The sequence below is a fragment of the Scyliorhinus canicula genome, chromosome 12 (assembly GCF_902713615.1).
Source record: "Scyliorhinus canicula chromosome 12, sScyCan1.1, whole genome shotgun sequence".
In the NCBI taxonomy this organism is placed as follows: Eukaryota; Metazoa; Chordata; class Chondrichthyes; order Carcharhiniformes; family Scyliorhinidae; genus Scyliorhinus; species Scyliorhinus canicula.
The window spans coordinates 145,367,657-145,393,520 of NC_052157.1; the positions used below are offsets into that span (position 1 = coordinate 145,367,657).

Sequence of the window (25,864 nt, forward strand, 5' to 3'; positions counted from 1 at the left end):
CGGCGGCAACCACACCTGGTCGCTGCCGTCGTGAACATGGGAGCCAAAGTGCTGTTTGAAGCTTGTGGGGGACGGAGAGGGGAGTGAGCACCACGGCCGTGGTCGGGAGGGGACTGGCCCGCGATCAGTGCCCACCGATCGTCGGGCCGGCGTCTCAAAGGGACGCACTCTTTCCCCTCCGCCACCCCGCAAGATCAAGCCACCACGTCTTGTGGTGCAGCGGAGGGGAAGACAGCAACCGCGCATGCGCGGGTTTGAGCCGTCAGCCGCGCATGCGCGGGTTGGAGCCGGCCAACCTGCGCATGCGCGGCTGACGTCACTTAGGCGCCGCCGTCGCTTCATTCTCGGCGCGCTGCCTTGACGCAAGCGTCAAGGCCCGGCGGCTAAGAGTTACGGAGCGCCGCTCCTAGCCCTCCGGGTGGCGGTGAATAAGGTGAGAGGAGCGGCCTCCGAGTCCGTCGTGAAACTCGGCCGAGTTCACGACGGCCTTCCCAATTTTTCACGGGAGCGGAGAATTCCGCCCCATGTCTGTGGTCTTGCAAAAATCTGCTCACCACCTCCGCTGTGCCCATGTAAAACTCCTGACCCTGGTACATGGCTCAAAACCCAAGCTTCACTCCTTCCTTGAACAGGACCGTTTTGACCCTGTTAAACCCAGCTCGGTGCTTCGACAGGTCCGCACCCAAATCCTTGTAAATCCGAATCACATTCCCTTCCCAGGTGCATTTCTTGGTCTCCTTCGTCCACCACAGAATCTTCTCCTTGTCTAGATAACTGTGCAGGTGTACCACCATCACCCTTGGCTGCTCACCCACCTTCAGTCTCCTCCTCAGCGACCTGTGTATTCGATCCACCTCTCGGGGTCAGTTGAAGGAAACCCCACCACCATCAGCTTCCCAAGCTCGTTAGCTACATACTTTGTGGTCTGCGTTCCCTTAATGCCTCCGGGCAATCACACAATCCAGGGATGCTGCCTCCTCAATCGATTCTTCAAATCGTCCACTTTCTCTCTCTGCTTCCTTTGGCCCTCCGCTACCTGCATAATCTCTGCCTCCAACGAGGCTAACCGGTCCTCATGGTCTGCCAACAACTTTTCCACTATGTGTCTCCAACCTCTTGCATCCTCTCAATGGCTGCCCGAATCGAATCAGCCACCTTAGCCAGGTCTTCTGACACCTCCTGCCTTTGCTGCCGGACCTTGATCGTCAAAAACTCCACCAACTGTTCCGTGGACCACTGAGCGGGCAATAATGCCACAGAGCTTGCCGCCATCTTTTCTTCTATCACATTCCTCGAAGTTGCTGGGCATGCCCACCCAAAGTAGAATCCTTAGCTCTATCTGTCCTGTACTTTGTACCAGCGATCACCCCTGTGAATGGGTAACAATGACCAAAACATTCCGCCTCATGCAGGAGCCACGAAATATGCAACCACTCACCCCATGGCCGCCACCAGAAATCCAGCACACATTGCATTCTTACGCATACATGTATTTTCTCAATACAAGCTATAAGTGTAGTTAAGATAAATTATTAATAATAATTAATATTAATTATATGACTTTTTTTAATAGTTTCTATCACTTTTACTGGAATGAATCCAGTTAGTTATTTAATGTTAATATATTTTATTGGCTAATCTAAATTTATAAAAAAATATATATATATATTTTGTTGGAAAGGATTCTTACAAAAGCTCAAAAATAATTGCCATTTTGCAGTTCTTTGCAATTTGTTTTTGTACAGAATTGACCACTTCACTTTTACTCTGAATTGTGCGTTTTTATCACAGCAACAAGTGATGCAAGTACATAAGTACATCTTGATCGGATTAATGAGGATACTTGTACAATAAAAAACATTCCTTTACTCATTGTAGGTTTTTGGAATATTGCAACTTTTGCCCCTCCCTCTACCAGCAGAAGAAGTGCTGATGTCACCAAACTCCTGTCTAAAGTTACAGACCTCTAGGTGAGCTGGTTTGTTTCTTGGAATTATGATGACCAAGTTTGAGTACAATCTAAATCATGATATTAACAACTTTTCTTCAGGGAAGCATCTTCAACCCAACCATCTTCAGCTGCTTTATCAATGACCTTCCCTCTATAAGTTCAGGTGTGAGGCTGCTCACTAACAATTCCAGTGTTCTGCTCTTTTCACATGAAGCAACAAATGGTAGCCTATAGCAGGACCTGTATAATCCACAACATGAGTAGCTTCTCATTGATGAATCCCACCCTGCACCTGAACCCCACCCTCTGACTTCCCCTGCATCCCTCCTCTGCACTTCCCTGCACCCAAGTACCAACCTTAAACCACCACTCCCGCCTCCCAAATGTCTCCTCACTTGCCAACCCTGAAACTCCATGCAAGCTGTCATTCTACTCTCCACCCTTGTGTCACGGAGCTCAACAAGAAAAACTGCCCGTTTTAGACATATGCCACCTTTAAATATATGTAACCCGGATGCCACGAGATTCATGTGTGCCACTAACTGTATCTTGAAGGCAGGACGTAATTACAAAACGTTTCATACTAGTGTGTATTCATGGTATGTAAATGCACTGCAAGTAGGAACTTGCCATGGGATGGTGTGAGACTTGACACACTGTTGACGTAAACCTTGCATTTCAACCCAACCATCGGCAAATCAAAATTTTGGCTGCTGCCTAATTCAATCACCACACAAACCACCTTTCCTGTTCTTGGAGACTCCATAAAATCCCCCTGTAGTGTGGGCTTCTGATCCCTAATTTGCCTTGATGGGCAGAGTTCACAAGTCCATAGGGGAAGTGATGTCCTATGTCTCTTGACAAATCAATTGAAGTTGCATCAGCTTTTTCCCCCAATAAGACGTAAAGTATAACACAGAAACAGGTACATGTATACCTATAGTAAACATGTATACCTATAGTTTTAAAGTTCTCTTTCCGGAATCAACAGGGATGGCAAAGCCTATGTCAACTATGAAGTGCGCAAATGTCCTCACAATAAATCTGTGATAATGGAGGATGGGCACGGTGTCTTGACGTCTGGATCCAGAACTGGTTCTTCAGCACTCACAGTAACATCACTCGAATACTTTGGGCTGAACCAAACTATTGTAACAGGAGTGAGGGTAAGTACTTCTCTGTTTTGTGAGTTATAATGCTAAATGTGAATGGTAATTTTAAACCAGCTTCATGTCAAATTAGTTTTTCATTCATTTGCGGGATGTGGGCATTACTGGCTAGGTAGCATTTATTTGCTACCTAGTAGCTCTCGAGAGGATAGTAATGAGCTGCCTATTTAAAATGCTGCAGTCCCTGAAACGGAGTTCCACGATTTTGACCCCGCGACAGTAAAAGAATGGCGATGTGTTTCCAAGTCAGGACAGTAAGAGACTTGGAGGGGAACCTTCAGGTGGTGGTGTTCCCAGGTATCTGCTGCCCTTGTCCTTCTAGCTTGCACTGGTCGTGGGTTTGGAAGGTGCAGTGAAATAATCGTATGGTTCGTTGCAGCCCCAAAATGAGCAATAATGTGCACAGTTGGTCCTGATCGCAACTGTGCTATAATGTGGGTGCGCAAATTTGAGATCCTATGCCTCCTAACACTGAGCAGTAAAAGATACAGCAACAAATTAACCCTGAGATTGTCATAATGCAGTCCCAAATAACTTATTACACTGAAACATTGCTGAAAGAAAGCCTTGGAGCATGATGCTTAGATATACTCTTGAGGACATGTAAGAGATCTGCTCCCCATGGGGAGGAAATAATAAATAGTTTATGTGAAAATATATATGCATAATTAATTCATTGAAAATTAAGGAGAATTTCACAAGAATCTGCTCTCAGCACTGAGCCTTGAGTAACTAGAATGAAGATCATAGATAGAACTTTATTGCTACATCAGCAATTCAGCAAACCTTGATACCTGTTTGGTTCTGCTCTTGCAGTACGGAAACACAAATCTTGCCATCAAAATTCAAGACATTTGGAATGCTTAGAAAACTGATAAATGTTTTACTTATCAGCCCTTCTACATCTATAAATCGCTATCATTGGGCCAGTAGGATGATTTCCTACAAGTAACCTATACCATATTATTATCATAGTTGTCAAACTTGAGGCAGACTATGGTTTGAGTTCTACTTCCTGCATACAGCCATTCTGTTTTCCTCCCAAGTTCAGTCTGCCATTTGCACTTTATTTTTCACAATTTTCCCTCGCCATTTTCTCCATTTGCCTCCTCTTGTAAATACGCCAGTACCTCTTAGGAATAGAGTTCAGGCTGTCCCTCACCAACCAATACCTTATCTTAGTACAAATTGTTTGTGTGAGAATGAGATGGAGAGTTTTACCAGAATTTTACAAGCCCCTGAGACGTCATTGGTACAGCAGCCGGGTCAGTTCGGTGCCCCAGCCTGACCACGACCCCACTATCGGGACATTTTACCAGTGGTGGGACAGGTTGTAGGATTTAAATAATTAAATGTCCATTTAGAGATCATTTTATGTTGTTGCCAACAGCAGAACAATGCTTCCACTGCATAGGGAGACCGCCAGCTATATGGAGGCAGCTTTTTTGCCCACCCATAGAGGGTAGGGTGGGGGAAAGACTGATGGGCCAAAGATGGGGCTATGGACAGTACTGACAGTCCCACCAACGGGGAGGTGGTGGCATAGTGGTATTGTCGCTGGACTAACAATCCAGAGACCCTGAGTCATGCTCTGGGAACCCAGGTTCGAGACCTGCCATGGCAGATGGTAAAATTTGAATTCAATAATAAAAGAAATCTGGAATTAAAAGTCTAAAGATGGCTATGAAACCATTGTCGATTGTCATGAAACCCCATCTGGCTCATTACTGTCCTTTAGGGAAGGGAATCTGTCGTCCTTACCTGGTCTGACCTTCATGTGACTCCAGATCCACAGTAATGTAGTTGACTCTTAAATGCTCTCTAGTGCCCTCAGGGATGGGCAATAAATGGCATGAACGAATAAAAAAAGAAATCTCCCCTCAGGTTCTTCAGGTCTCCAGCATTCCTCAGCAACAAGCACTTTTCCTGATGTCACTGCTGAGGCTTCGGCACAACACCCTTGTGATTGGGCTGGCAGCATCAGGAGCCTGCCCTCCATCATTAATTGGAGAGCAAAAACAGGCAACTAATTAGTAGGACGCCAATAGTAAAATTGCTGGGCAGCACGGTAGCATAGTCATCAGCACAATTACTTCACAGCTCCAGGTTCCCAGGTTTGATTCCCAGCTTGGGTCATTGTCTGCGCAGAGTCTGCACGTTCTCCCAGTGTGTGCGTGGGTTTCCTCCGGGTGCTCCGGTTTCCTCTCACAGTCCAAAGATGTGCAGGTTAGGTGCATTGCCCATGCTAAAGTGCCCTTAGTGTCAAAAATGCCCTTAATGTTGAGTGGGGTTATGGGATGGGGTGGAGGTGTGGACTTTACTGGGTTATGGGATGGGGTAGAGTGTGGGCTTGGGTAGGGTGCTCTTTCCAAGAGCCAGTGCAGACTTGATGGGCCGAATGGCCTCCTTCTCTACTCTAAATTCTATGATTCTATGACCCCACTGCCTGCAAGTGCGGGCCCAGGACCCAGACCCGTTTATTACCCTAACATCAGGGTCCTGACACCCCTCATAAAATTCAGCCCTTAGTGTCAGCAGGCTATTTGGCTGTTGGTGCATCACAACCAAGTGATCCTGCTATCATCAGATACCCACATGTCTAATATGAATCAATATAAAACGAACAGAAGCAAATAAGTTGGTCAATTCCCCACCCTACTCCAGATTTGCTGTAGCCTTTCTATCAGGTTGAGAACAGCTATTCTAACACTGACTTGAGCGTCACACTTAAAATTTTCTGCTTTTTTTAGCTACTAACTGGGAACGGACGGAATCATTGGGGGCTCCTTACACTTGGATTTTTAAGCTGACGTTAATACGTTCTATGAATAAATCTAGTCAGTGTATAACCAGCATTAATGGTTTATTTTCAAATTTAGTATCCATGAACAGCTATAAACATTTCAGGAGCATACACACCCTCCAGCAATAGAGGGAAGAATTGCCAATGGTAACTGTTTATGGTTCTGCACAATTGTTAATTGGTAATGTACCATAACAAATAAACCTTAAATCTTCTGGCTGTCTCTACACACAGTTGAAAGTTGTGAAAAATTGCTACATTTTTTTTTTTTACAGTCATTAATCTAGATTAACATTTGTTTTATGTGCTTATTAACATTCAGTCAACTTAGATATTAATTACTGTATTGATATTAGGTGGCTCCAGTGGCATATCTCAGTATTAACACTAGTCCGAAGTTATATATAGCCAAAAACGAAGAGCTGGCTGCCCTTCCCCTTGGAATGACATTGACTTTTACAGTTAACTTTTATGACCTCAGTGGAGACCAGTTCCATGCACACAACACAAAACTGTACTTAGCACTCAACAGGTGAGTAATACTTCTGAACATAAAGACTGATGTATCTGGAAGGAAAGGTAAAAGGAATCCACGTCGATACAAATTGTTTTAAAGTTTTATCTAAGCTCATATTGTATTCTTGTTCTCTTTCTGGTGATTATCATTGATTCGTGCCAGGTAGAGGGTGATACTCGTGTTAAAGATCCTTCAAGAATATGTAATTAATATTCTTCCTCGTTCCATTCAACTTCTGAAGAACACCTGCTCAACTCGCAAATAAAAACATCATCTGTACCAAGTCTATTTATACAGTCCACATTTACCATTTATGCATCCAAAGGGAATTACAATAATGACAATGCAAGGTTTAGGTTATTTATATTACCTATTGGCATGCCTGGAACCCAGCCCATAATGCACAGTGCCCATAGTGTGATAGGGTGTTGTATTAATGAGTGGCTTTCCGTTTGTAAGTGTCAGTACGTGGACAGAAAACATTGCATTATTGATTCCATAACTTATCACTCCTGTTCCCTTATAAAAACAAATATTTTGATTCCATGTCAGTTCACTTTCCTTAACTCCAGCATTGAGTTTGTTGTTTCAGACTCATTGGCCAGAATTTTACATTCTGGGGTTGGGCGCTGCTCAACCCAACCAAATGTAAAATATTGTCAGCCTAACATCATCGTGCAAGCACATAATTTCGACGTCAGCGGGAATGCACTTAAATTGGATGCACGCTGCCAACAATTTAAGGGACAATTAAGACCATTAACAAGCAAATACACAATGACGTTATGCTGACCGTTCAATTTTCAGATCGTCACATGTAAAATGGGTGGGCAGAAATCACATTTTTATAATTTCCTCGTCCAAGTACAGGATAAAAGACTCCCGGAGCAGGAACATTTTCTTTGTCATGCAGTCCGTCACTGTGTGAGTGAGTAAAGAGTTGTCCCTGAGTTTCTTTGCATTTCGTTGGCTTTTCATCCTGCCTTTCAGCATTTCAACCCCCAACTTCCCTGGAAGAATTCCCTGAGGATTGCAGCACATTGATCCTTCATTTGAAAGACACTGGTCCCTTAGTTGATGCAGGGAGAGCACGGCAGGAGGGTTTGCTGAAGATGCCTTACCCAGCAACTAGAGTGTACAGGCAACGCTCCAATTACCTCCAAAAGTCCAGTAATGCAGTAGGCTCCGCCTCTCCAGGGACATAGTGACAACAGTATGTCGCATGATAGGTCTCAAAATAGCCTCCAACTTCATGGGCGGACACCCCATGCCGGTGACTTTGAAGGTCACAGTGGAACATCTGGTTCTTTTCAGGGGTCGGTGGGAGATCTATGTGGTATGCCTCAATCAGCTGCACACAGTTGCATCAAATTGGTGACTGTAGCTATCTTCAGACATGTCCTCATGTTAATCCACAACCGGACAGACAAGGCAAGCCAGGCTTTGCTGTGATAGTTGGTTTTTCCGACATCCCAGATGTAATAGATTGCACTCATCTGCCATTGAGGAGCCAGCAGTTTTCGTTAACAGAAAAAACTGAATATTCAGATCACCTGTGACCACAGGATGTAGTTCCTCTACGTTTGTGCCCGTTATCCTGGGAGCTGACGCGATGCTTACATCGATCATGCGACATTAACAGGGTACCAAGGCGGTTTGTGGCTCCTGCATGATTGGTGGATGGCTCCTGTGTGGCGAAGGCTATCCCTTGAAGAGGTGGTTGGTGACCTCACTACGTGACCCAAGAACTCAGGCTGAAGAGAGATACAGCAGATGCAACACAATGATGGTGTTCGAGAGGACATCGGGCTGCCTGAGATGCGTTTCAAATGCCTTCTCCGATCAGGGGGAGCATTGTAGTATCCTCCAAAGCATGTCTCCCTCATAGTCGAGGCATGCAGCGCCTTGCACAAATAAAGGCTGAGGAAAGCAAAGCAGCTGCACAGACCAGGGAGGATGACTCCAGTGATGGGTCAGAAGAAGAGCCTGGGGAGGCGCTGAGGCGACTGGAACCTTCGTGGAGGTTTTGATCCTGTTAATATTAAGCTATGCATCCAAGATATCAGTGCTTGCTGAAGTCAATGGCACTGTCTCCTTTGCAAACAATCATTAAATGAGAACACAATCTAGAAGGCCAGAACCACACAATGCCAGACAGTTACAAGCCGAGCTGCATCTGTCACCTGTTCAAACCATCCAGCCAACTCAGTCCATTAAAGTGAAATAAATGTTTATATGACTCCACAAGAATAGACAAAGGATATATAGTTGCCATCCCTAGTACAAACTTCAAAACCCAAATAATATGACCTGTGACATGCTCCTGTTCAGGTGCCTTCAAATTATGTCCGAGTGCTGCGTCTTGGTGGCTCCCCTCACTGGCAGCAGCATTGGAGACAGCCTGCTGGCTTTGCTGTTCTGGTGACCATGATGTCGTTCGCGATCATTCGCTGGCCGCCTTAGAGGGTGCGTCCAGCCCCATGGCTGGGCACTCCTCAGTCATCGCGGTATCATCAGATTCAGCGGCCACTGGCAGAGGGGTGGAGGAGTTGGTGCCCTCGTCTGGAGCGCCTTAAGAGGAACCCATGGAGATGACGGGCACCTTCCCCGGCAGCAAGAAGTGCATTTGCACCTCCCTGCTCACCATTGATGGACGGGCACCTAGCAGAGACAGTAGGTGTTTTGTCGATCTCTAACACTGTCAGTGACTTACTGAGGTCTCAGTCAGTACATTGGATTGCAGGGCCTAGCACAACCCATAATAATAATAATCTTCATTAGTGTCACAAGTAGGCTTACATTAACATTGCAATGAAGTTACTGTGAAAATCCCCCAGTCTCCACACTCCGGTGCCTGTTCGGGTACACTGAGGAAGAATTCAGAATGTCCAATTCACCTAACAAGCACGTCGTTTGGGACTTGTGGGAGGAAACCGAAGCACCCAGAGAAAACCCACGCAGACACGCACAGACAGTGATCCAGGCAGGGAATCGAACCCGGGTCCCTGGCACTGTGAAGCAATAGTGTTCTCCACTGTGCTACCGTGCTGCCCCCGGAACACCTGAATCTGTTCCTGAAGCTGCTTCTCCATGAGTCGCCACTCTCTTCATGGAGAGGACTTTGTGCTTGGCATTAAGGGTCAACACAGTACTCATGCTCTGCATGGACCCCTGCATGATGGGGAACATGGCCCGCAGATCTTCATGGATCTCTGCCAGATCTCCATGCATCCCGCTGGGCACCCAACATCTGTCTGATAGACGACTCCAGAGACTCACTATCTGCCTTGGACGCAGCATGGCACTGTCTCTGGCAGTGCTCCCACTGTCTGGGCACTGGGACTTCTTTGCATATGCCAGCTGTTCATGCAAGTGTGATGTGCCCTCATCACTGAGCATTACCCACAGAGATGACGACCTAATGACCACCGACATGTGACTGAGTACCTGTGCTGGTGCCTCGTTCCAAGAGACGGTGCGACGCTGGTGCAAGAATACCCTTTTTTTTCCAATTAAGGGGCAATTTAGCATGCCCAATCCACCTACCCAGCACATATCTGTGTTGTGGGAGTGAGACCCACACAGACATGGGGCAGCAGGGTAGCATGGTGGTTAGCATAAATGCTTCACAGCTCCAGGGTCCCAGGTTCGATTCCCGGCTGGGTCACTGTCTGTGTGGAGTCTGCACGTCCTCCCCCTGTGTGCGTGGGTTTCCTCCGGGTGCTCCGGTTTCCTCCCAGTCCAAAGATGTGCGGGTTAGGTGGATTGGCCATCTAAATTGCCCGTAGTGTGCTAATAAAAGTAAGGTTAAGGGGGGGGTTGTTGGGTTACGGGTATAGGGTGGATACGTGGGTTTGAGTAGGGTGATCATGGCTCGGCACAACATTGAGGGCCGACGGGCCTGTTCTGTGCTGTACTGTTCTATGTTCTATGAATGTGCAAACTCCACATGGACAATGACCTGGGGCCTGGATCGAACCCGAGTCCTCGGCACCATGAGGCAGCAGTGCTAACCACTGCAACAGCATGCCGCCCCTTCCTCTGAGTTTAACTCATGGTCCTGCGGATGTCGTTTCTGCAGATGGTAGGCAAAAGATCAGTAAAAAATATCATACACTCTAGGCAGGCTGAAGAGACAAAAGAGACCACCTGCATTGGAGCTTCAGTGGGCACACTGGCTGCCACAGTTGAGTTTCGGATGAGTGGCACCGTAGCGTTTCCAGTATCCACTCCACACGTATCTATGACCTGTACTCTTCATCTGAGACTGCCTTACCTACACTGGAGGAGCAAGCTGGCCGATGGCACTCTAGATCCAGATTATCACTTTTGTAATTCATGAGGACTTGTAGATTTGGCTAATTCCTACCGTTCTTCGGTGCTCCACAGCATTATGCTTTCTCTTTTCTTGATATGAAAAAATAGAAAGCTTCATTACTGCTTCATCTCCCTGAAGGTCTATTCCAGCTCCTCCCACACTGACCCTGATATTAAGCAGCCATGTCACAATGGCACACCTCACTCGACAATGCACTGAGGTCAATCGTGCTGACATCCAAGCTTTGGTAAGGCAAGCTTCAGTGCCGGTTGGCAAACACACTCTTCGACCCCTAGCGCACCAAGAAACAGGCTCCCAACTCCACTTCTCAGCACAGGTCCAAGCCATCTCTAGTGGCAGTGGTTAGCACTGCTGTCTCACAACGCCAAGGACCTTGGTTCAATTCTAGCCCTGGGTGACTGTGTGGAATTTGCACATGCTCCCCAATCCGGGTGCGTGGGTTTCTTCCGGGTTCTCTGGTTCCCTCCCACATTCCAAAATATGTGCAGGTTAAGTTGGGTTACATGGATAGGTCGGTGAAGACTCAATGGGTCAAATGGCCTCCTGCACCTCAGGGATCCTGTAGGATTATCTGGAATTTCAGCACTTATCTTGCCAACTGCAAACAAGCATTGAATATTTTGTGGTACTGAAGCCACATGCGCCACATTGTGCCCATTGTCCTGGGCAGCACCCTTTGTCGACAGTTAAGGCAGCCTTCTCTTTCCTTCACTGAATAGATATGAATGGGAAGATTAGTTTTCCATCTTCAAATTCCTAATCTGTTTGTCAATGTAAAGTTTGGTTGCCCCAATTCATTCTCAGAACAGATCAGCTTAATAAATTCATCAAATGTCTATAACCATATCACATCACCAATCTTCATTTCTGTTACCATTCCCATCAACTACAAAGCACTGTGACCCTAAATTTAACATTTTAACCCTAAAGTGCATAAAAAATGTAAGGAAAATAAACACGCAAAATAAAAGTCTTAACGGCTGTGATCTCAACCACTATAATGGTGTTTAATCTTCTTTGGGCCTACAAATTATAGGTATTTTGATAAAATCAGCACCAAATGACACCAAGGAAACATTGGTACCAACTGGTATCAAGTATCTCAGGAATGCCATCATGACAGTGTTTCTTTAAAAACAGCTATTTTGCAAGAACAAAGTGAACATAATGCCGGTTTGGAACAAATTGTGATTCCTTTTGAGAGAATAATTCATATCAACTTTACGAATTGATTCTACATATGAACAATGTTCCCCCTAGTAATTTTGGAGTGTGCAGGTGATTTATTTAAGTGTGTGGTCCCTTCAGATTTTTGTGGCACTGGCATGCACACATGGTCATTAAAAGGGCTGACTTGTACGCAGACTGCATTGGGACGTTTAGGTTGCTGTGCAGCTTAAAGGGGACATTGCATACAACTCTTTGAGCTGGCAGAAGGAATTATGATTCAACAAATATTTTTTGCTGATCTCAAAGTACCCAAGTTTATACTGTTGTAATTAATAACATTGTTTTCTATAGCTAAAAATGTCAAACCTAATTCTATAGTTATCTTTCTTAGGTACAACTTTCATTATGTTTTAGGAATGATTACTGTAAATAACGCAAGAGGTATATATTCTTTTTAGACTGAATCAAGGAAAGTCTTATCTATTTTCATTGCCTAAAGATGAATGTTTTGTTTAACCAATCTAGGGACGATCTATTGCTGATTGGACCTGGTACCAGGAATAACACTTATGTGGCACAGGCCGCCAATACAGGATTGACCCTACTAGCAGTTTGGGATAATAAGCATCCGGGCATTGCAGACTATATCCCAATTCCTACCGAATATGCGATATGGCCTAACATATCAGAGCATGTGACACTGAGTGATATAATATGTTTCAGCAGCGTGCTGGTGAACCAGGAAGGTTAGTTATATGACAGAAAATAAACCATAGAGTTTAGCTTAATCACAATAAAGGCTTAAAACAGCACAACATTATAATTTGCTGGAAACATTACAATAACAATAAAAGCCATTTTTGCTGCAAACAATTTCAGTTGCAGCTGTCTAACTGGTGCCCTTAGGGTCATATGCCCCAGTGCTTCACTTGCTGCATGATAAGCTAACTGTACACATCGGCAAGAAAGCTCCATTAGTTTCCCAAATGTGGAACTAGGTTCTCCAGGAGTTCTCTTCCCAACCTCGCACAACAAAGAATGTGGGTTGCCAAACTCTTTTAGTTATCAAATTTTCCCTCCCCGCCTCCTGCAAGATGCAATCTCTCTGAAGAGGGCAGATGGAGCCTCGGTTGTATATCCTACGAAAGACAGCACCTCTAACCTTTCAGCACTGGCCCCCAAGGTCATGTGACCAGTGACTACCATATATGGGGAGACACATCTGGCCATCTTCAGAAGAAGATTGAGAGGGTAATAAAACATACAGGTGAATGGTCGGTGCTAGGTGCTAATTCCAGAAGAGTAATAAGCAGACTCAGTGATAACGTACTCGATAACAGATTCCTATCTTACCGCACGAGACTCAATAAAGATTCTAGTTTGGACATGTCGAGGTGTTTGGTGGATTCCTTCGTAAGGTATAGAAGACCAAACGCAACAGGGACCAGGCCATAGAAGCGATAGGGATCTCAGCAGACAAGCACACAGCTGCTAGACAACAAATAAAAGCACCACACTGTCAACGGTGAAAAAACGACCCCCCACCTTACAGTGGTCCTGCATCAGTGGAGAGCCAGCCACCGGATGGTCGCACCGACATGGAGCATAGTGGAGGAGGGAGAGAAAGCGAAAACCTCCTCGCCCTCTCCAGCACTGGCAGCATTTCATTCCAACGACTCCCAGGCCACAGAGGCAGGAGGTGCTGCAACTGGCGGGAAAAAAAACAAAGTTACATGGTATCCATCATACAAATTCCCCCCACAGACACAGAACAGAAGGAAAACAAGGAACACCAGCGACCTGCTTAGCTCCCTTAATGGAAGCAGCAGATGTCTACTGAACATAAAAAGTCACTGGTAGTCCATTAAAGTGTCCTGATGCAACCTCCGGGCTGCGCTGTCGAGCAGGGTCACCACCTGTCCTCCCCTGATGTATTGGCATCTGATCTTACATCACCGGACTGTCTGAGGACCAGGCCATAGGAACACAGATACTCTAACATACATGCATGCGCAGTCATTCATGCATATACTCGTTATGCATGCACACTCAATGACTGATGTTTGATGCTCGATCAATAACTACTGAAACGAAGGAGTATCCCGAATTGAAGGCTTTAATCAACAAGATGTTTCCCCAGCAGCTCGAGTACAGAAAGAAGGTTGGCTGCTGGGAAACACAGCTTCTTATACCCCACCTCATTGGGCGGTGCTACCTTACGTCCCGACCAATGAAATGCAGACACTTGGGCCAATGAGCAGCGAGCCTTCTCCACCAATGGTAGCTCACACTCCCAGGTACCGTAGTACCTCTAGTCATACTACCACAATGTTCAGACACATACTTCCCCGTACATGCATTGGGCGCCTTTCCACTGGCGTAGATCTGCTGTTGGGGACGGGGAGGGGCTGACCCTGTTGCTGGTCCTCCCAAACCCCTCGCGGGAACAGGATGTCCCGCATGCACACAATCAAAAGTATGGCCAGGTAGGCATCCCCAAAGCGTGGGGTAGGTCTTCACACTGCCATGCTTGCGTGTTGAGGGAACGTCAAAAAGCAGCTTCCACTTGTTAGTGGCAAGTCACTGAGGTGCAAGTCTGACGAATCAGACGGCGAGACAACCAGTAATAGCGAGAACCTCTTGAAGCCTCATTTCCAGCACATAAGTGCCATTAAATATGGGGCCATGATCTCACTAATGTGACCACTGAGAAACTCCCTGCTAATGGTGCCCAAAATGACACTTAGAAAATTTTCTGTTAAATCATGCCCATTATGTGGGACAGACATTCCAGTCAAACTTATCTTATTTGAGCTGTAGCAGAAGCGGGTAAATTTCAATCTGCTTTCACTTACTATGCAAAGTTTTGGTCAATCATGTTTGTGTTTTCTTAGGATAATAGAAATTTCAGCAAAGGTGGAAGCAATTTAGTTCATCGTGCTTATGTTTCAGCCACTGCAATCCAAGCTGTTTATTATATTGCAATTTACTGCTATTTTAATAGTTTTGTGGTGGTGTGCTTTGTATGGTCGGAGCAACATTGCAATTGATTAAATTTAATTTATTTATGGTCCTTGTTTGTAACTGAGAGAAAGAAAGGTTTCACTCCAAATAGTGGGCAGAATATACCGGCTGCTCACGGAAAATTCCGGTCCGATGCCAATGCACGGTTTTCCCGCTGACGAGGGATGCAGTCAACGGTGCAGTCAACTGGAAATCCCATTGACAACGGCGAGACTGGTAGATCCCACCGCCGCCGAAAAACACGCAACGGATTGGTCGGTAAACCTGCCCCAGTGTTTCAGCTGGCTGTGCTACACAATCCCAGTTACCATGTTAATCTATATTGTAGTTGTGTGGTCAGCACGGTGGTGCAGTGGTTAGCACTGCCGCCTCACGGCGCCGAGGTCCCAGGTTCGATCCCAGCTCTGGGTCACTGTTCATATGGAGTTTGCACATCCTCCCCGTTTTTGCCTGGGTTTCGCCCCCACAACCCAGGCTAGGTGGATGGCTACGCTAAATTGCCCCTTAATTGAAAAAAAAATGAATTGGGTATTCTTAAGTTTTCAAAGAAAAAAAAATTCTATATTATAGTTGTAAAGTTTTAAACTTTTAAAAAATTTTTGCTAAAGGGTTTTAACTTCGAACGGAACATTTTTATTTAAATTTGAATGCTGAATATTACATTTACATGAAATTGCTTCTGCACCTGACATGTTGCGAAGAAGTTCTCTAGTTGTCTTTCAAACTGCTAGGTTACTTATGTAGAAATCAAAACTGAAGCATTCGTTTAGGTGAACCTGGAAACTGGTATTTGTTATCAAGTGAAGTTCTACAGATCGATCCTGCGACAGGATTGGGAGTGACAAGGAGCACAGGATCAACCATGGTCTATTACGAAATTCCAGGAAGTGTGAAAACCTACAGAGAGGTCAGATTTCTATTGTTTAATTTATATATCTTATATAATCATGGTTGGTAGGATATAGTATTCAGTGGAAATACTGCAAAATATTTATTTATTTAAATCAGCTGTGCACAACTATTGAGTGAGGGTACACCTAAAAGCAAACAAGGTGGCATTATTTCGGGGTAACTCTTTCCTACCACATTCTCTCTACATGGAAGTTTACCTTTCTCCTTAGATTTCCAGTTGTGATTATAAGCAAAACTTGCCTTAAATTTACGTATGTTGAGACCTTTGCTTTTTTTTATTGTAAACCACGTGCAGTATTTTTACAGGAGCCTTTGGTATTTATGCCTTGGATTTTTGCAATATGCAATAATTCTCCTGTTTCCATTTCAGATCACAGTTACTGGTGTAGGAAAAGCCACCGTTTCCTTTCATGGTTTCACATGCATGATTGGTCTTCCTAATTTTCATGTGTACAGATTTCTTGTGACTACCATGAACAAAGATAGCAGTTTGAGGGGTGAGTGTTCACTGCCTCAAAAAATAGGCAGAAAATTATAATTGTGAAGACTGAGGTACTTGCTGTCCTGCATTTCCTGCAGTAAAAAAGGGTATGATAAGGACAGGTCAATAAAGTTGCAGCGGCAGACATTTAAGGGGATATTTCAGAATACACAGACTAGATGCATTCTCCAAGGGGTTAACTAAATAAATTTAAAGATAATTTTCCAGATCCCTGTGGCTTGTTATCCAGCGGCATAGGCAGCTTGCCAATGGCCACTGGCGGGATCTTATTTTCCGCCGATGGCTTTTAGCGTGGCTCGCCCGTCCTGCCGCGGGGTTCACCTGTGGCAGGACTGAAAGATCCTGCCCAATATCAAAGTTAAAGAAAAGGCATATCATTGCACTAAAGTGTGTGACAGATCAGAAGATTAACCAGAATATAAAAGAGCAGCAAACAATGACCAAAACATTGACAAGGAAGGAAAAAATTAGAGTATGGGAGAAAGCTAGTGAGAACAGGAGTGGCTGTTTTCGCGAGCGCTGGTGCTATTTTTTAAATCCTTTTTTTTTATCCTGCTGAACATTCCATTATCAGCATGTGGTGTATATGTCTTATGCTATGTCCCTGGAAGATCGTGGCTAGATTTTGGCGATGAGGAGCCATGTTAGGTCAAAGAATTCTTGTATGACTGAGGCAGTCGGAGGCGGCTAGGGTGAGACACAGCTTGCAGTGGCAATTTTGCTGGTGAGCAGGCCTATGCCTCAGCAGTGCTGTTGGCACAGGATAATGACTACCGTTGCGAATGATGTTGTTAACAGTGGTCTCGGCTCCGTGACGCAGGCTGTTGGTGCTCGCTTTGATGAACTACGAAATATCCTTGAGCGAACAGTGGAAGCAGGGAAGAGAATCCTGTTAGTCAAAAGGGAAATCTCTGGTTGGGGCTCGCCTTCAGCCTTTGGAAATCCTGTTGTGTGGTATGTTGATTATCCTGGCTGATTCGGGGAGGTGGGGCCAGGCAAGGAGTTTTCATGAACTCGGTCTTTTGAGGAACGTGGGAGATGAATTCCGGCCGAAGTTGACTACCACGCTTTTTCACGATTTGAAGGCTGGCCCTTTCGAGTTCGACGAAGCGCATTGTATCTGGTGTTCGAGGCCTGGCGTCGGACGGAGACCCCAACAACTGGTTTTATGTTGTCTTGTCCTCAATGTTCATTGAGAGGGGTTGGGGGTTCAGGGCAGGACGGTGGCGCAGTGGTTAGCACTGCGCCTCATGGCGCCGACGCCCCAGGTTCAATCCCGATTCTGGGTCACTGTCTGTATGGTGTCTGCACATTCTCCCCGTGTTTGCATGGGTTTCGCCCCCACAACCCAAAGATGTGCAGGGTAGGTGGATTGGCCACGCTAAATTGTCCCTTAATTGGAAAAAATGAATTGGGTACTCTAAAATGTTGTAAAAAGAGAGGGGTTCGGGGCAGCTGGACATGTCGGGTTGTCACTTCCCGCTGGGGCCTAGGTGCCTTGCTGCTTGGACTTTGGGACGTCGGCATAGCGGAGGTGAAGGCGCTTCGATGGAACTTTAGAGGGATCCTGAATGCTGCTCAACAATCCTGTCCTGGCTTTGGCCTTTCCAGGTTCCACAGATGGTGTTATTATCCTTAAGTGCGTCAGTAATCCTGAACTATAGTCCCCTGTGGCTATGTCGCCAATTTCATGTTATTGTCTTTTTTCCTGACAAGGAAGTACGATATTGGAGCACAGCGGTGGTGGTCACCTGTTATCCTAGTGTGAGTCATTAATGTGACATGAGGTTTGTGCGGTATCTATCTAGTTTTGCCTGTTTTTGTGTGCTGTAATCCTTGCATTTACAAAGAGGGAGTACATTTTAGATAACCCTCACTTTTTTAATAGAGAAGATGAGTAGCGCCGTGACAGGGAGGTGGGTGGATGGTTGGTAAGGCGGTGGGTGGTATGGTTATGTAAGTGTTCACTATGGATGAGGAAAGCCCCCAATTAGATCTATCAGTGTCATGTTTTTCTTTTATTTTTGTTATTTTGGTTCAATGGAATCCATGTTCATCCACAGAATCCCTACAGTGCAGACAGAGGCCATTTGGCCCATCGAGTCTGTACTGACCCTCCGAAAGAGCATCCTACTTAGATCCACTCCCCCGCCCAATCCCTGTAACCCCACCTAACTTGCACATCTTTGGACAATAAAGGGCAATTTAGCATGACCAACCTACCTAACCTGCACTTCTTTGGACTTATCTCCTTTGAAAGTCCAGGCAGATCACGTATCCTTGTGATTCTTCCTTGTGGTTGGTGTCCCTGGAGTTGTTGGAGTAGGAGGAAATGTGTAACAGTGCACATTTGGGCATGATCGGTTAACGCTTGTGAGACGTCTTTAGTATTTTCTTGGGTGATGGCAGTGGTCGCTTGATCGGATAGGTTATGGCTGTGTTTACCTGGGTCGGGCGGGTAATCTGTTGGGCCGTGGAGTGAGTTTCCCTTCCCCAAGTTGTCCCCTTTTGGGGGCTCCTAGTGTGCTCCCCTCTCGAGATAGGGTTCCATTGGGATGGTACACTGCAGTGTTTGAAATGAAATGAAATGAAAATCGCTTATTGTCACAAGTAGGCTTCAAATGAAGTTATTGTGAAAAGCCCCTAGTCGCCACATTCCGGCGCCTGTTCGGGGAGGCTGGTACGGGAATTGAACCGTGCTGCTGGCCTGCCTTGGTCTGCTTTCAAAGCCATTGATTTAGCCCTGTGCTAAACCAGCCCCTGGAACCCCAGAGTGAGAAACTGAGTGCTTCAGATTGGTATTGTTGGAGCCCTTCTTCGGTTCGAGGCAGGGTGTGTGGAGCAGGCGGGTACTCTTCTCTAAGTGATCTTATATCGTGACTTCCTGAATGCCCTACCTTTTGAAGCCAGGGCTCCCCTGGAGAGGCTGTGTTCTGTCTCTGATTAGGCTAAACTGTTCTGCCCCTAGTAACCTTTTTGCATTGGTGTACAGTGTTGGTCCTTGCCTGGCATTCTTTGGCAAATCCTGGTGTCCCTCTCTTTTTAGGGTTTATTTTCCTTACTTGGGTAGTTGGGGGTTCATGCAGGCCCTGATTTGGTATATTGTGTCTCAGGGAGCTTCCCTTACCCTGTTGATGGGGGGGAAGGATCATACCCCTCTGAGACGTCCAGTTGCTGAGTGTTTTGATTATCCTTCGCCTCCTTGCTGGCAGGGTCGCCTCGGTAGAGGAAGGCGTGAATCGTACAGTGTCGACAGGGCTGGTACTCGGCCTCTGATGTGGATAGAGAGGAGTGAGATTAATTGTGTAGTGAGTCTTGACATGGTGTGATTATCCTTGGTTTACTGACTCCTTTGTGCGAGAGAGTACAATGACAAGCCATGTTTTGCACTGAGGGTAGCATCCTGTTGCTCACCTATGCTTGGGATGTTCCTTCTGGCCAGGATGTCCTGAGAGGCTTTGAGTGGGCAGCTTTTTTCTTTTTTATCTTATGGGGAGTTTGGGGATTTGTTGGGTCTGGTGATTCTATGTAAAATATCATCTTAGAACTAGTTTCCTCGTGATTTTTGTCTGTTATTTTAGGGTTAAAGAATCTCTGACTCTATAAAGACAGATAGTAACAGTTTCTAGCGATGCTTAAAAAAGAAAAGTTAACAAAGTGAGCGATGGTCCTGTACAAAATGAGTCTGAGGAATTAATAATGGCAAATGAGGAGACGGTACATGAATTGAACCAGCATTTTACATCGGTCTTCACTATAGAGGATACAAGTAATATGCCTGAAACAGCTGCAATTCAGGAAATTTTATTTTTTTGGGGGGTTGGCAGAGGGGAGGGGCTTGGAACTTTACAATCACCAGGGAAGTGATACCTAGATAATAGTTTGGAGCTGCAGCTGACAAGTCCCTGGGTCCTGATGGATCCGAGGATGTTAAAATAAATGGCTAGTGGCATAGTTGATGCATTGGTTTTAAAATTCACGACATTTCAAGCAAGGTTCCATCGATTAGAAAATAACAAATGTAGCTCCTTTATTCGAAATACAAGAAACCATAGGCCAGTTCGCTTAACATCTGTCATAGAGGGAAAATGTTAAAAGCGATTATCAGTAATGGAAAAGCATGTCACGTGGAAAAATTCAGGGTAATCAAGCAGAGTCAACATGGTTTTGAGGAAGGAAAATCATGTTTAACCAATTTATTGAAATTCTTTGAAGAAGTAACATACTCCTTGGATAAAGGGGAACCGGAGGATGTGCTGTATTTAAATTTTCAGAAGGCATCTTCAGAAGGTGCCACATCAAAGTTGAAAAAAAATAAAAGCTCATGGTGTAGGGGGAAACATATTGGCATGGGTAGAAGATTGGCTAATTAACAGGAAACAGTTGGCATAAATGGGTCGTTTTCTGATTAGCAAGATGTAACTGGTGGTGTGCAACAGGGATTAGTGTAGGGGCCTCAGCTTTTTACAATTTATATAAATGACTTGGATAAAGGGATCATATGGTTGCTAAATTTGCTGATGACACAAAGATGTGAAGAAGACAGTGAGGCTATAAAGGGATATAGATAGGTTAAGTTGGTGGGCAAAGATCTGACAAATGGAGTATAATGGAGGAAATTGTCAATTAGGCAGGAAATATTTAAAAATATATTAAATGGGCAGAACGATGGCGCAGTGGGTTAGCCCTGCAGCCTCACGGCTCCGAGGTCCCAGGTTCGATCCCGGCTCTGGGTCACTGTCCGTGTGGAGTTTGCACATTCTCCCCGTGTTTGCTTGGGTTTCGCCCCCACAACCCAAAAGATGTGCAGGCTAGGTGGATTGAACACGCTAAATTGCGTCTTAATTGGAAAAAATAAATTGGATACTCTAAATTTATTTTAAATATATATATATATATTAAATTAGTGAGAGGTTGAAGAGCTCTACGCTGCAGTGGGATCTAGGGATCCGAGTGCATGAATCACAAAAGACTAGAATGCAGAACAAATAATTAGGGAAGCTAATAGAATCTTATAATTTATTGTGAGGGGAGTTGAATACAAGAGTAGGAATGTTATGCTTCAGTCATACAGGAATTGGTAAGACCATATCTGTAATACTATGTACAATATTGGTCTCCTTAAGGAATTATGTAAATGTGTTGGAAGCAGTACAGAGGACGTTTACTAAACTAATATTCTGGGTTGTGTGAGCTGTCTCAGAGGAAAGGCTGGACAGGCCAGGCCTGTATCTACTGGAGTTTAGAAGAGGCAACTTGATCAAAACCTTTAAGATCCTGAGGGGTCTTAACAGGGTTGGTGTGGAGAATATTATAGGTCCAGACCAGAACCCCAATTTCTTTGTTAAGATTGGCGGGACGGAGGGGACAACATGTGCATGAACCTTTTTCTTAATTTTGTCGTAGCAGTGGGCCACCTGCTACACACTGCTTTTCCTGGCTGAGTTGGTACTTGTCAAAAAAATGGAAAATGCCACCCAGTGTCTGGTTTCTAAACGTTCAGTGAGTTATGCAAATAGTTGTCATAATGCATAACAGATTATTTATTTCCCTCCCTCTCTTTGTGTGGCTTGCTCGTGCTTTGCTAAATCACAGGCAGGTACAATTGTCCTGCAGCTCTGGGCTGCAGTATTTCATTATGACATTGCAATTAGGAGACCAGTGTATTTACCGTGTGGCAGCACGGTAGCATTGTGGCTAGCACAATCGCTTCACAGCTCCAGGGTCCCAGGTTCGATTCCGGCTTGGGTCGCTGTCTGTGTGGAGTCTGCACATCCTCCCCGTGTGTGCGTGGGTTTCCTCCGGGTGCTCCGGTTTCCTCCCACAGTCCAAAGATGTGCAGGTTGGGTGGATTGGCCATGATAAATTGCCCTTAGTGTCCAAAATTGCCCTTAGTGTTGGGTGGGGTACTGGGTTTATGGGGATAGGGTGGAGGTGTTGACCATGGGTAGGATGCTCTTTCCAAGAGCTGGTGCAGACTCGATGGGCCGAATGGCCTCCTTCTGCACTGTAAATTCTATGTAAAAAAAAAAAAAAAATTTAATGCATATAATAATCACTTAATGTGTCATGACGTCTACTGTATCTGAACTGTGTGACATCAGTTTATTTTGTATTCATCCAGGAGACTGCAGTTTTGCTCAAGTGAAAGCTATGTCAAAGCTCAAACCTGAATCAAACCTTGCCTGTTCTGTGCGGTTTAGCAATATTGCATTACAGTTCCTAGCTCCCTCCGTTTTCTCTGTGGAACCTGAATTCTTGACTGATACAGGTAAGCCAGTAACATAACTCTTCCAGAATGATGTGATCGCTCTTGCTGTTTCCTGCCTTAAAATATGTCTAATTCTTTCCTTCCATAATGAACCATGACAGTCCATAACTAACAAACTTATTTAGGCACATGTTAATGGGCGTGATTCAGTAGACGTGAAACAAATGCGCTTTTGGGCGTGTTTGGCGGGCTGTTTCTCGGCGACTGCAGTGCCAAGATTCACCCGGGTCTTTTGGGCCTCGGAGGAGTTTCTCCCCTCCGAGGCCACGCTTTAGTGATTTCCTGCACTAGCGAGTTGAGCTGGGCGCAGCACAGTGGCTGAATCGCACCCAAATATCTGTACATGAAAAGGCTAGATGCACAATTTTCTTGCATGACTTTGGATCCCAAAATTGTTCGCATAAAGCCATGTTGTCTTTTCAGTGTGGGCCAATTAATCCAATATTAATTCTTTACTGTTACCAGAAAATAATGATGGATATAAATGCAAAACTTAATAACTCTGAACCAGCAGAACTACTTATGGGGAAGAGGGCTGACGCGCCCTTACCTTTGCTTCCATAATTGCGCGCCGGAGAATCCTGCTCGGCTGGCGATCAGCCGCACAATCCCCAGCTACAGACTGACTATCTGAATTGCTCCACCTGAAGATTAAGTTCACCATCTGAGGGTCAGAGGAAGGCTTCCACGAAATGTACTAGCTTGTTCCAAGTCCTGTTCAAAGCCAATACCCAACAGAGCGGGGGAGGACCCATGGGGACCAATGAGACCACAGGGAGCAGACAGAAACCGGAGGGGTGGGAATAAGGGGGGATCCAGAGACAACAACATGGGGGAGGCCAGAAGGTGGCCGTCACAGAGACCAGAGGGCTTAACATGAGGCCGCAAGAAAGAGAACCCTCAAAGGCAGGCCGACAATAGGATAGGGAGAGGGGGAAGAAGAGGGAAGAGACCAAGCGACAAAGGGGAGGCGGGGAGAGAGGAGGGCACTGCCTACATATAAACACCAGACAACTACCTGTGGTAAAGTAAAGGGCCAAGGAAAGGACCCTGAAACAATGAAAGTGGGGAAGGGGCAACACTGAAAAAGAACAACGTAAATTGTAACCGTCGCATCTGGATCCAGACTCGAAATGTTAGCTCCCCTCCACAGATTCTGTCAGACCTGCTGATAGTGTCCAGTATTTTCTGTTTTTGTAATAACTTATAGAATTTCTGCATTAGTTATGGGGACCACGGATCAGAAACTATGACTCGCCCTTTTCCCCGAATCCCACCAAAGAAAGCTGGTCAAATTGATTTTCATTGTTTTTTTATTATTGGTAGGATGTGTTCAGAATAATTTGATGCTAAGTGGTGGAATGTCTGTGCTGAAGAGTAGCATACTGTGAGGTACATGCCAACCAGCAACTGAGATGAGTTTATTGTCAAAAAGGACTGCAAGATAGGTTTGAGAGTGGCCTCAGATCTTGGTCATCTGCAGCAGTCCCTTGTGAGTTGTGGCAATAGTATCCTGGCAGCTGACACAACTCCGTTATGAGGGTGGCATAACGTTCTAAAGTATTGGCGAGGGTGATGCTGTGTGTGCATAGTGAGATAATAAGAATCAGTGGGCAAAGCTAGCAGCCAGCTAACATCACTTTTCAATTTGGCATTTCTGTGATGTGCCTGTTGATCCTTTTCATCTTCAATGCAGAGGAATGTGAGTGATCCAGGGTCCATTAGGTTCTTGCAGCACAGCCCACAACCTTGGAATATAAAAGATGTAAAATATTTAATACTGTTAAAAAGATAAGGATTCAGGGGGGGGAGATACCTGATGGTACGGGGCAGACTGGAGGGGAGAAGAGTGGTGCTTGTGAATATATATGCCCCGAACTGGGATGACACGGACTTCATTAAAAGAGTGCTGGGGAAGATCCCAGACCTGGATTCTCGCAAGCTAATAATGGGAGGGGACTTTAACATGGTCCTTGACCCGACTTTGGATCGGTCGTGTCCCAGAACGGGTAGACTCTCAGCAATGGCAAGGGAGCTGAAAGGGTTTATGGAGCAAATGGGGGCAGTGGACCCCTGGAGAGATAGACAGCCAACAGGAAGGGGCTACTCGTTTTACTCGCATGTCCATAAAGTATATTCCAGGATAGATTTCTTTGTACTAAGCAGGGACTGTATGGGGGAGGTAAAGAACGCGGAATACTCAGCAATTACCATTTCAGACCATGCCCCGCATTGGGTGGACCTGCAGTTTGGGGGAGCGAGCTATCAACGCCCGCAATGGAGGCTAGATGTGGGACTGCTGTCGGAGGAGGGGATCTGCGAAAGGCTTCGGAGATGTATGCAAAATGACCTGCAGGTGAATGACACGGGGGAGGTCTCAGCGGCGACCCTGTGGGAGGCGCTAAAGGCAGTAGTGCGGGGGGGAGCTGATTTCAATTGGGGCCCACAGAGCCAAGGCAGACCGGGCAGAGATGGATAGATTGGTCAGGGAAATGGGTCGGATAGATGAAGAGCACGCGGAGTCCCCGGGGGAGGTTTTACTCAGGGAGAGGCAGAGACTACAGGCGGAACTGGGGGCTCTATCCACGAGCAGGGCCGTGGAACAGCTTAGGAAGGCGAGGGGAGTGGTGTACGAGCATGGGGAAAAGGCTAGCAGACTGTTAGCGCAGCAACTCAGGAGGAGGGAGGCGGCCAGGGAAATAGGTAGAGTGAGAGACGGGGGGGCGCAAAGTGGAGGACCCGGCAGAACTGAATACGGTATTCCAGGACTTCTATCGTAAGCTGTATACTTCGGAGCCGCCGGAAGAACCGGAGGGGATGAAAAGGTTTCTGGACGGGTTAACATTCCCAATAGTAGGTGGGGGCGAGTGGAAGAGCTGGGGGCCCCAATTAGAGTAGAGGAGGTATTGGGGGGCCTTAAGGCCATGCAGTCGGGGAAGTCCCCGGGGCCGGATGGATACCCAGTAGAGTTTTATAGGAAGTTCTCTGAGCTGGTGGGCCCGGTCTTGGCGAGGGTTTTTAATGAGGCAAGGGACAGAGGGACCCTGCCGCCGACAATGTCACAAGCCACCATATCACTGATATTGAAGCGGGGTAAAGACCCGGAGGCGTGCAGGTCCTACAGGCCAATCTCCCTGATTAATGTAGACGCCAAGCTCCTGGCAAAGGTACTGGCGGGTAGAATGGAGGACTGTGTACCGGAGGTG

The 25,864-nt window shown here is 45.9% G+C and overlaps 1 protein-coding gene across 5 annotated transcripts in view; it reads left to right on the forward strand.

The window, feature by feature from the left end:
- LOC119974981 (nuclear pore membrane glycoprotein 210-like) overlaps positions 1-25,864 on the forward strand; it is a 236,351-nt gene that overhangs the window by 167,724 nt on the left and 42,763 nt on the right. For all 5 annotated transcript variants that reach the window (XM_038814382.1, XM_038814384.1, XM_038814386.1 and 2 more), the window contains 7 exons: positions 1,879-1,970; positions 2,943-3,117; positions 6,280-6,455; positions 12,475-12,695; positions 15,744-15,880; positions 16,256-16,382; positions 22,512-22,658. In XM_038814382.1, coding sequence (XP_038670310.1) covers positions 1,879-1,970; positions 2,943-3,117; positions 6,280-6,455; positions 12,475-12,695; positions 15,744-15,880; positions 16,256-16,382; positions 22,512-22,658 — 1,075 coding nt within the window. The remainder of the gene's footprint in view (positions 1-1,878; positions 1,971-2,942; positions 3,118-6,279; positions 6,456-12,474; positions 12,696-15,743; positions 15,881-16,255; positions 16,383-22,511; positions 22,659-25,864) is intronic.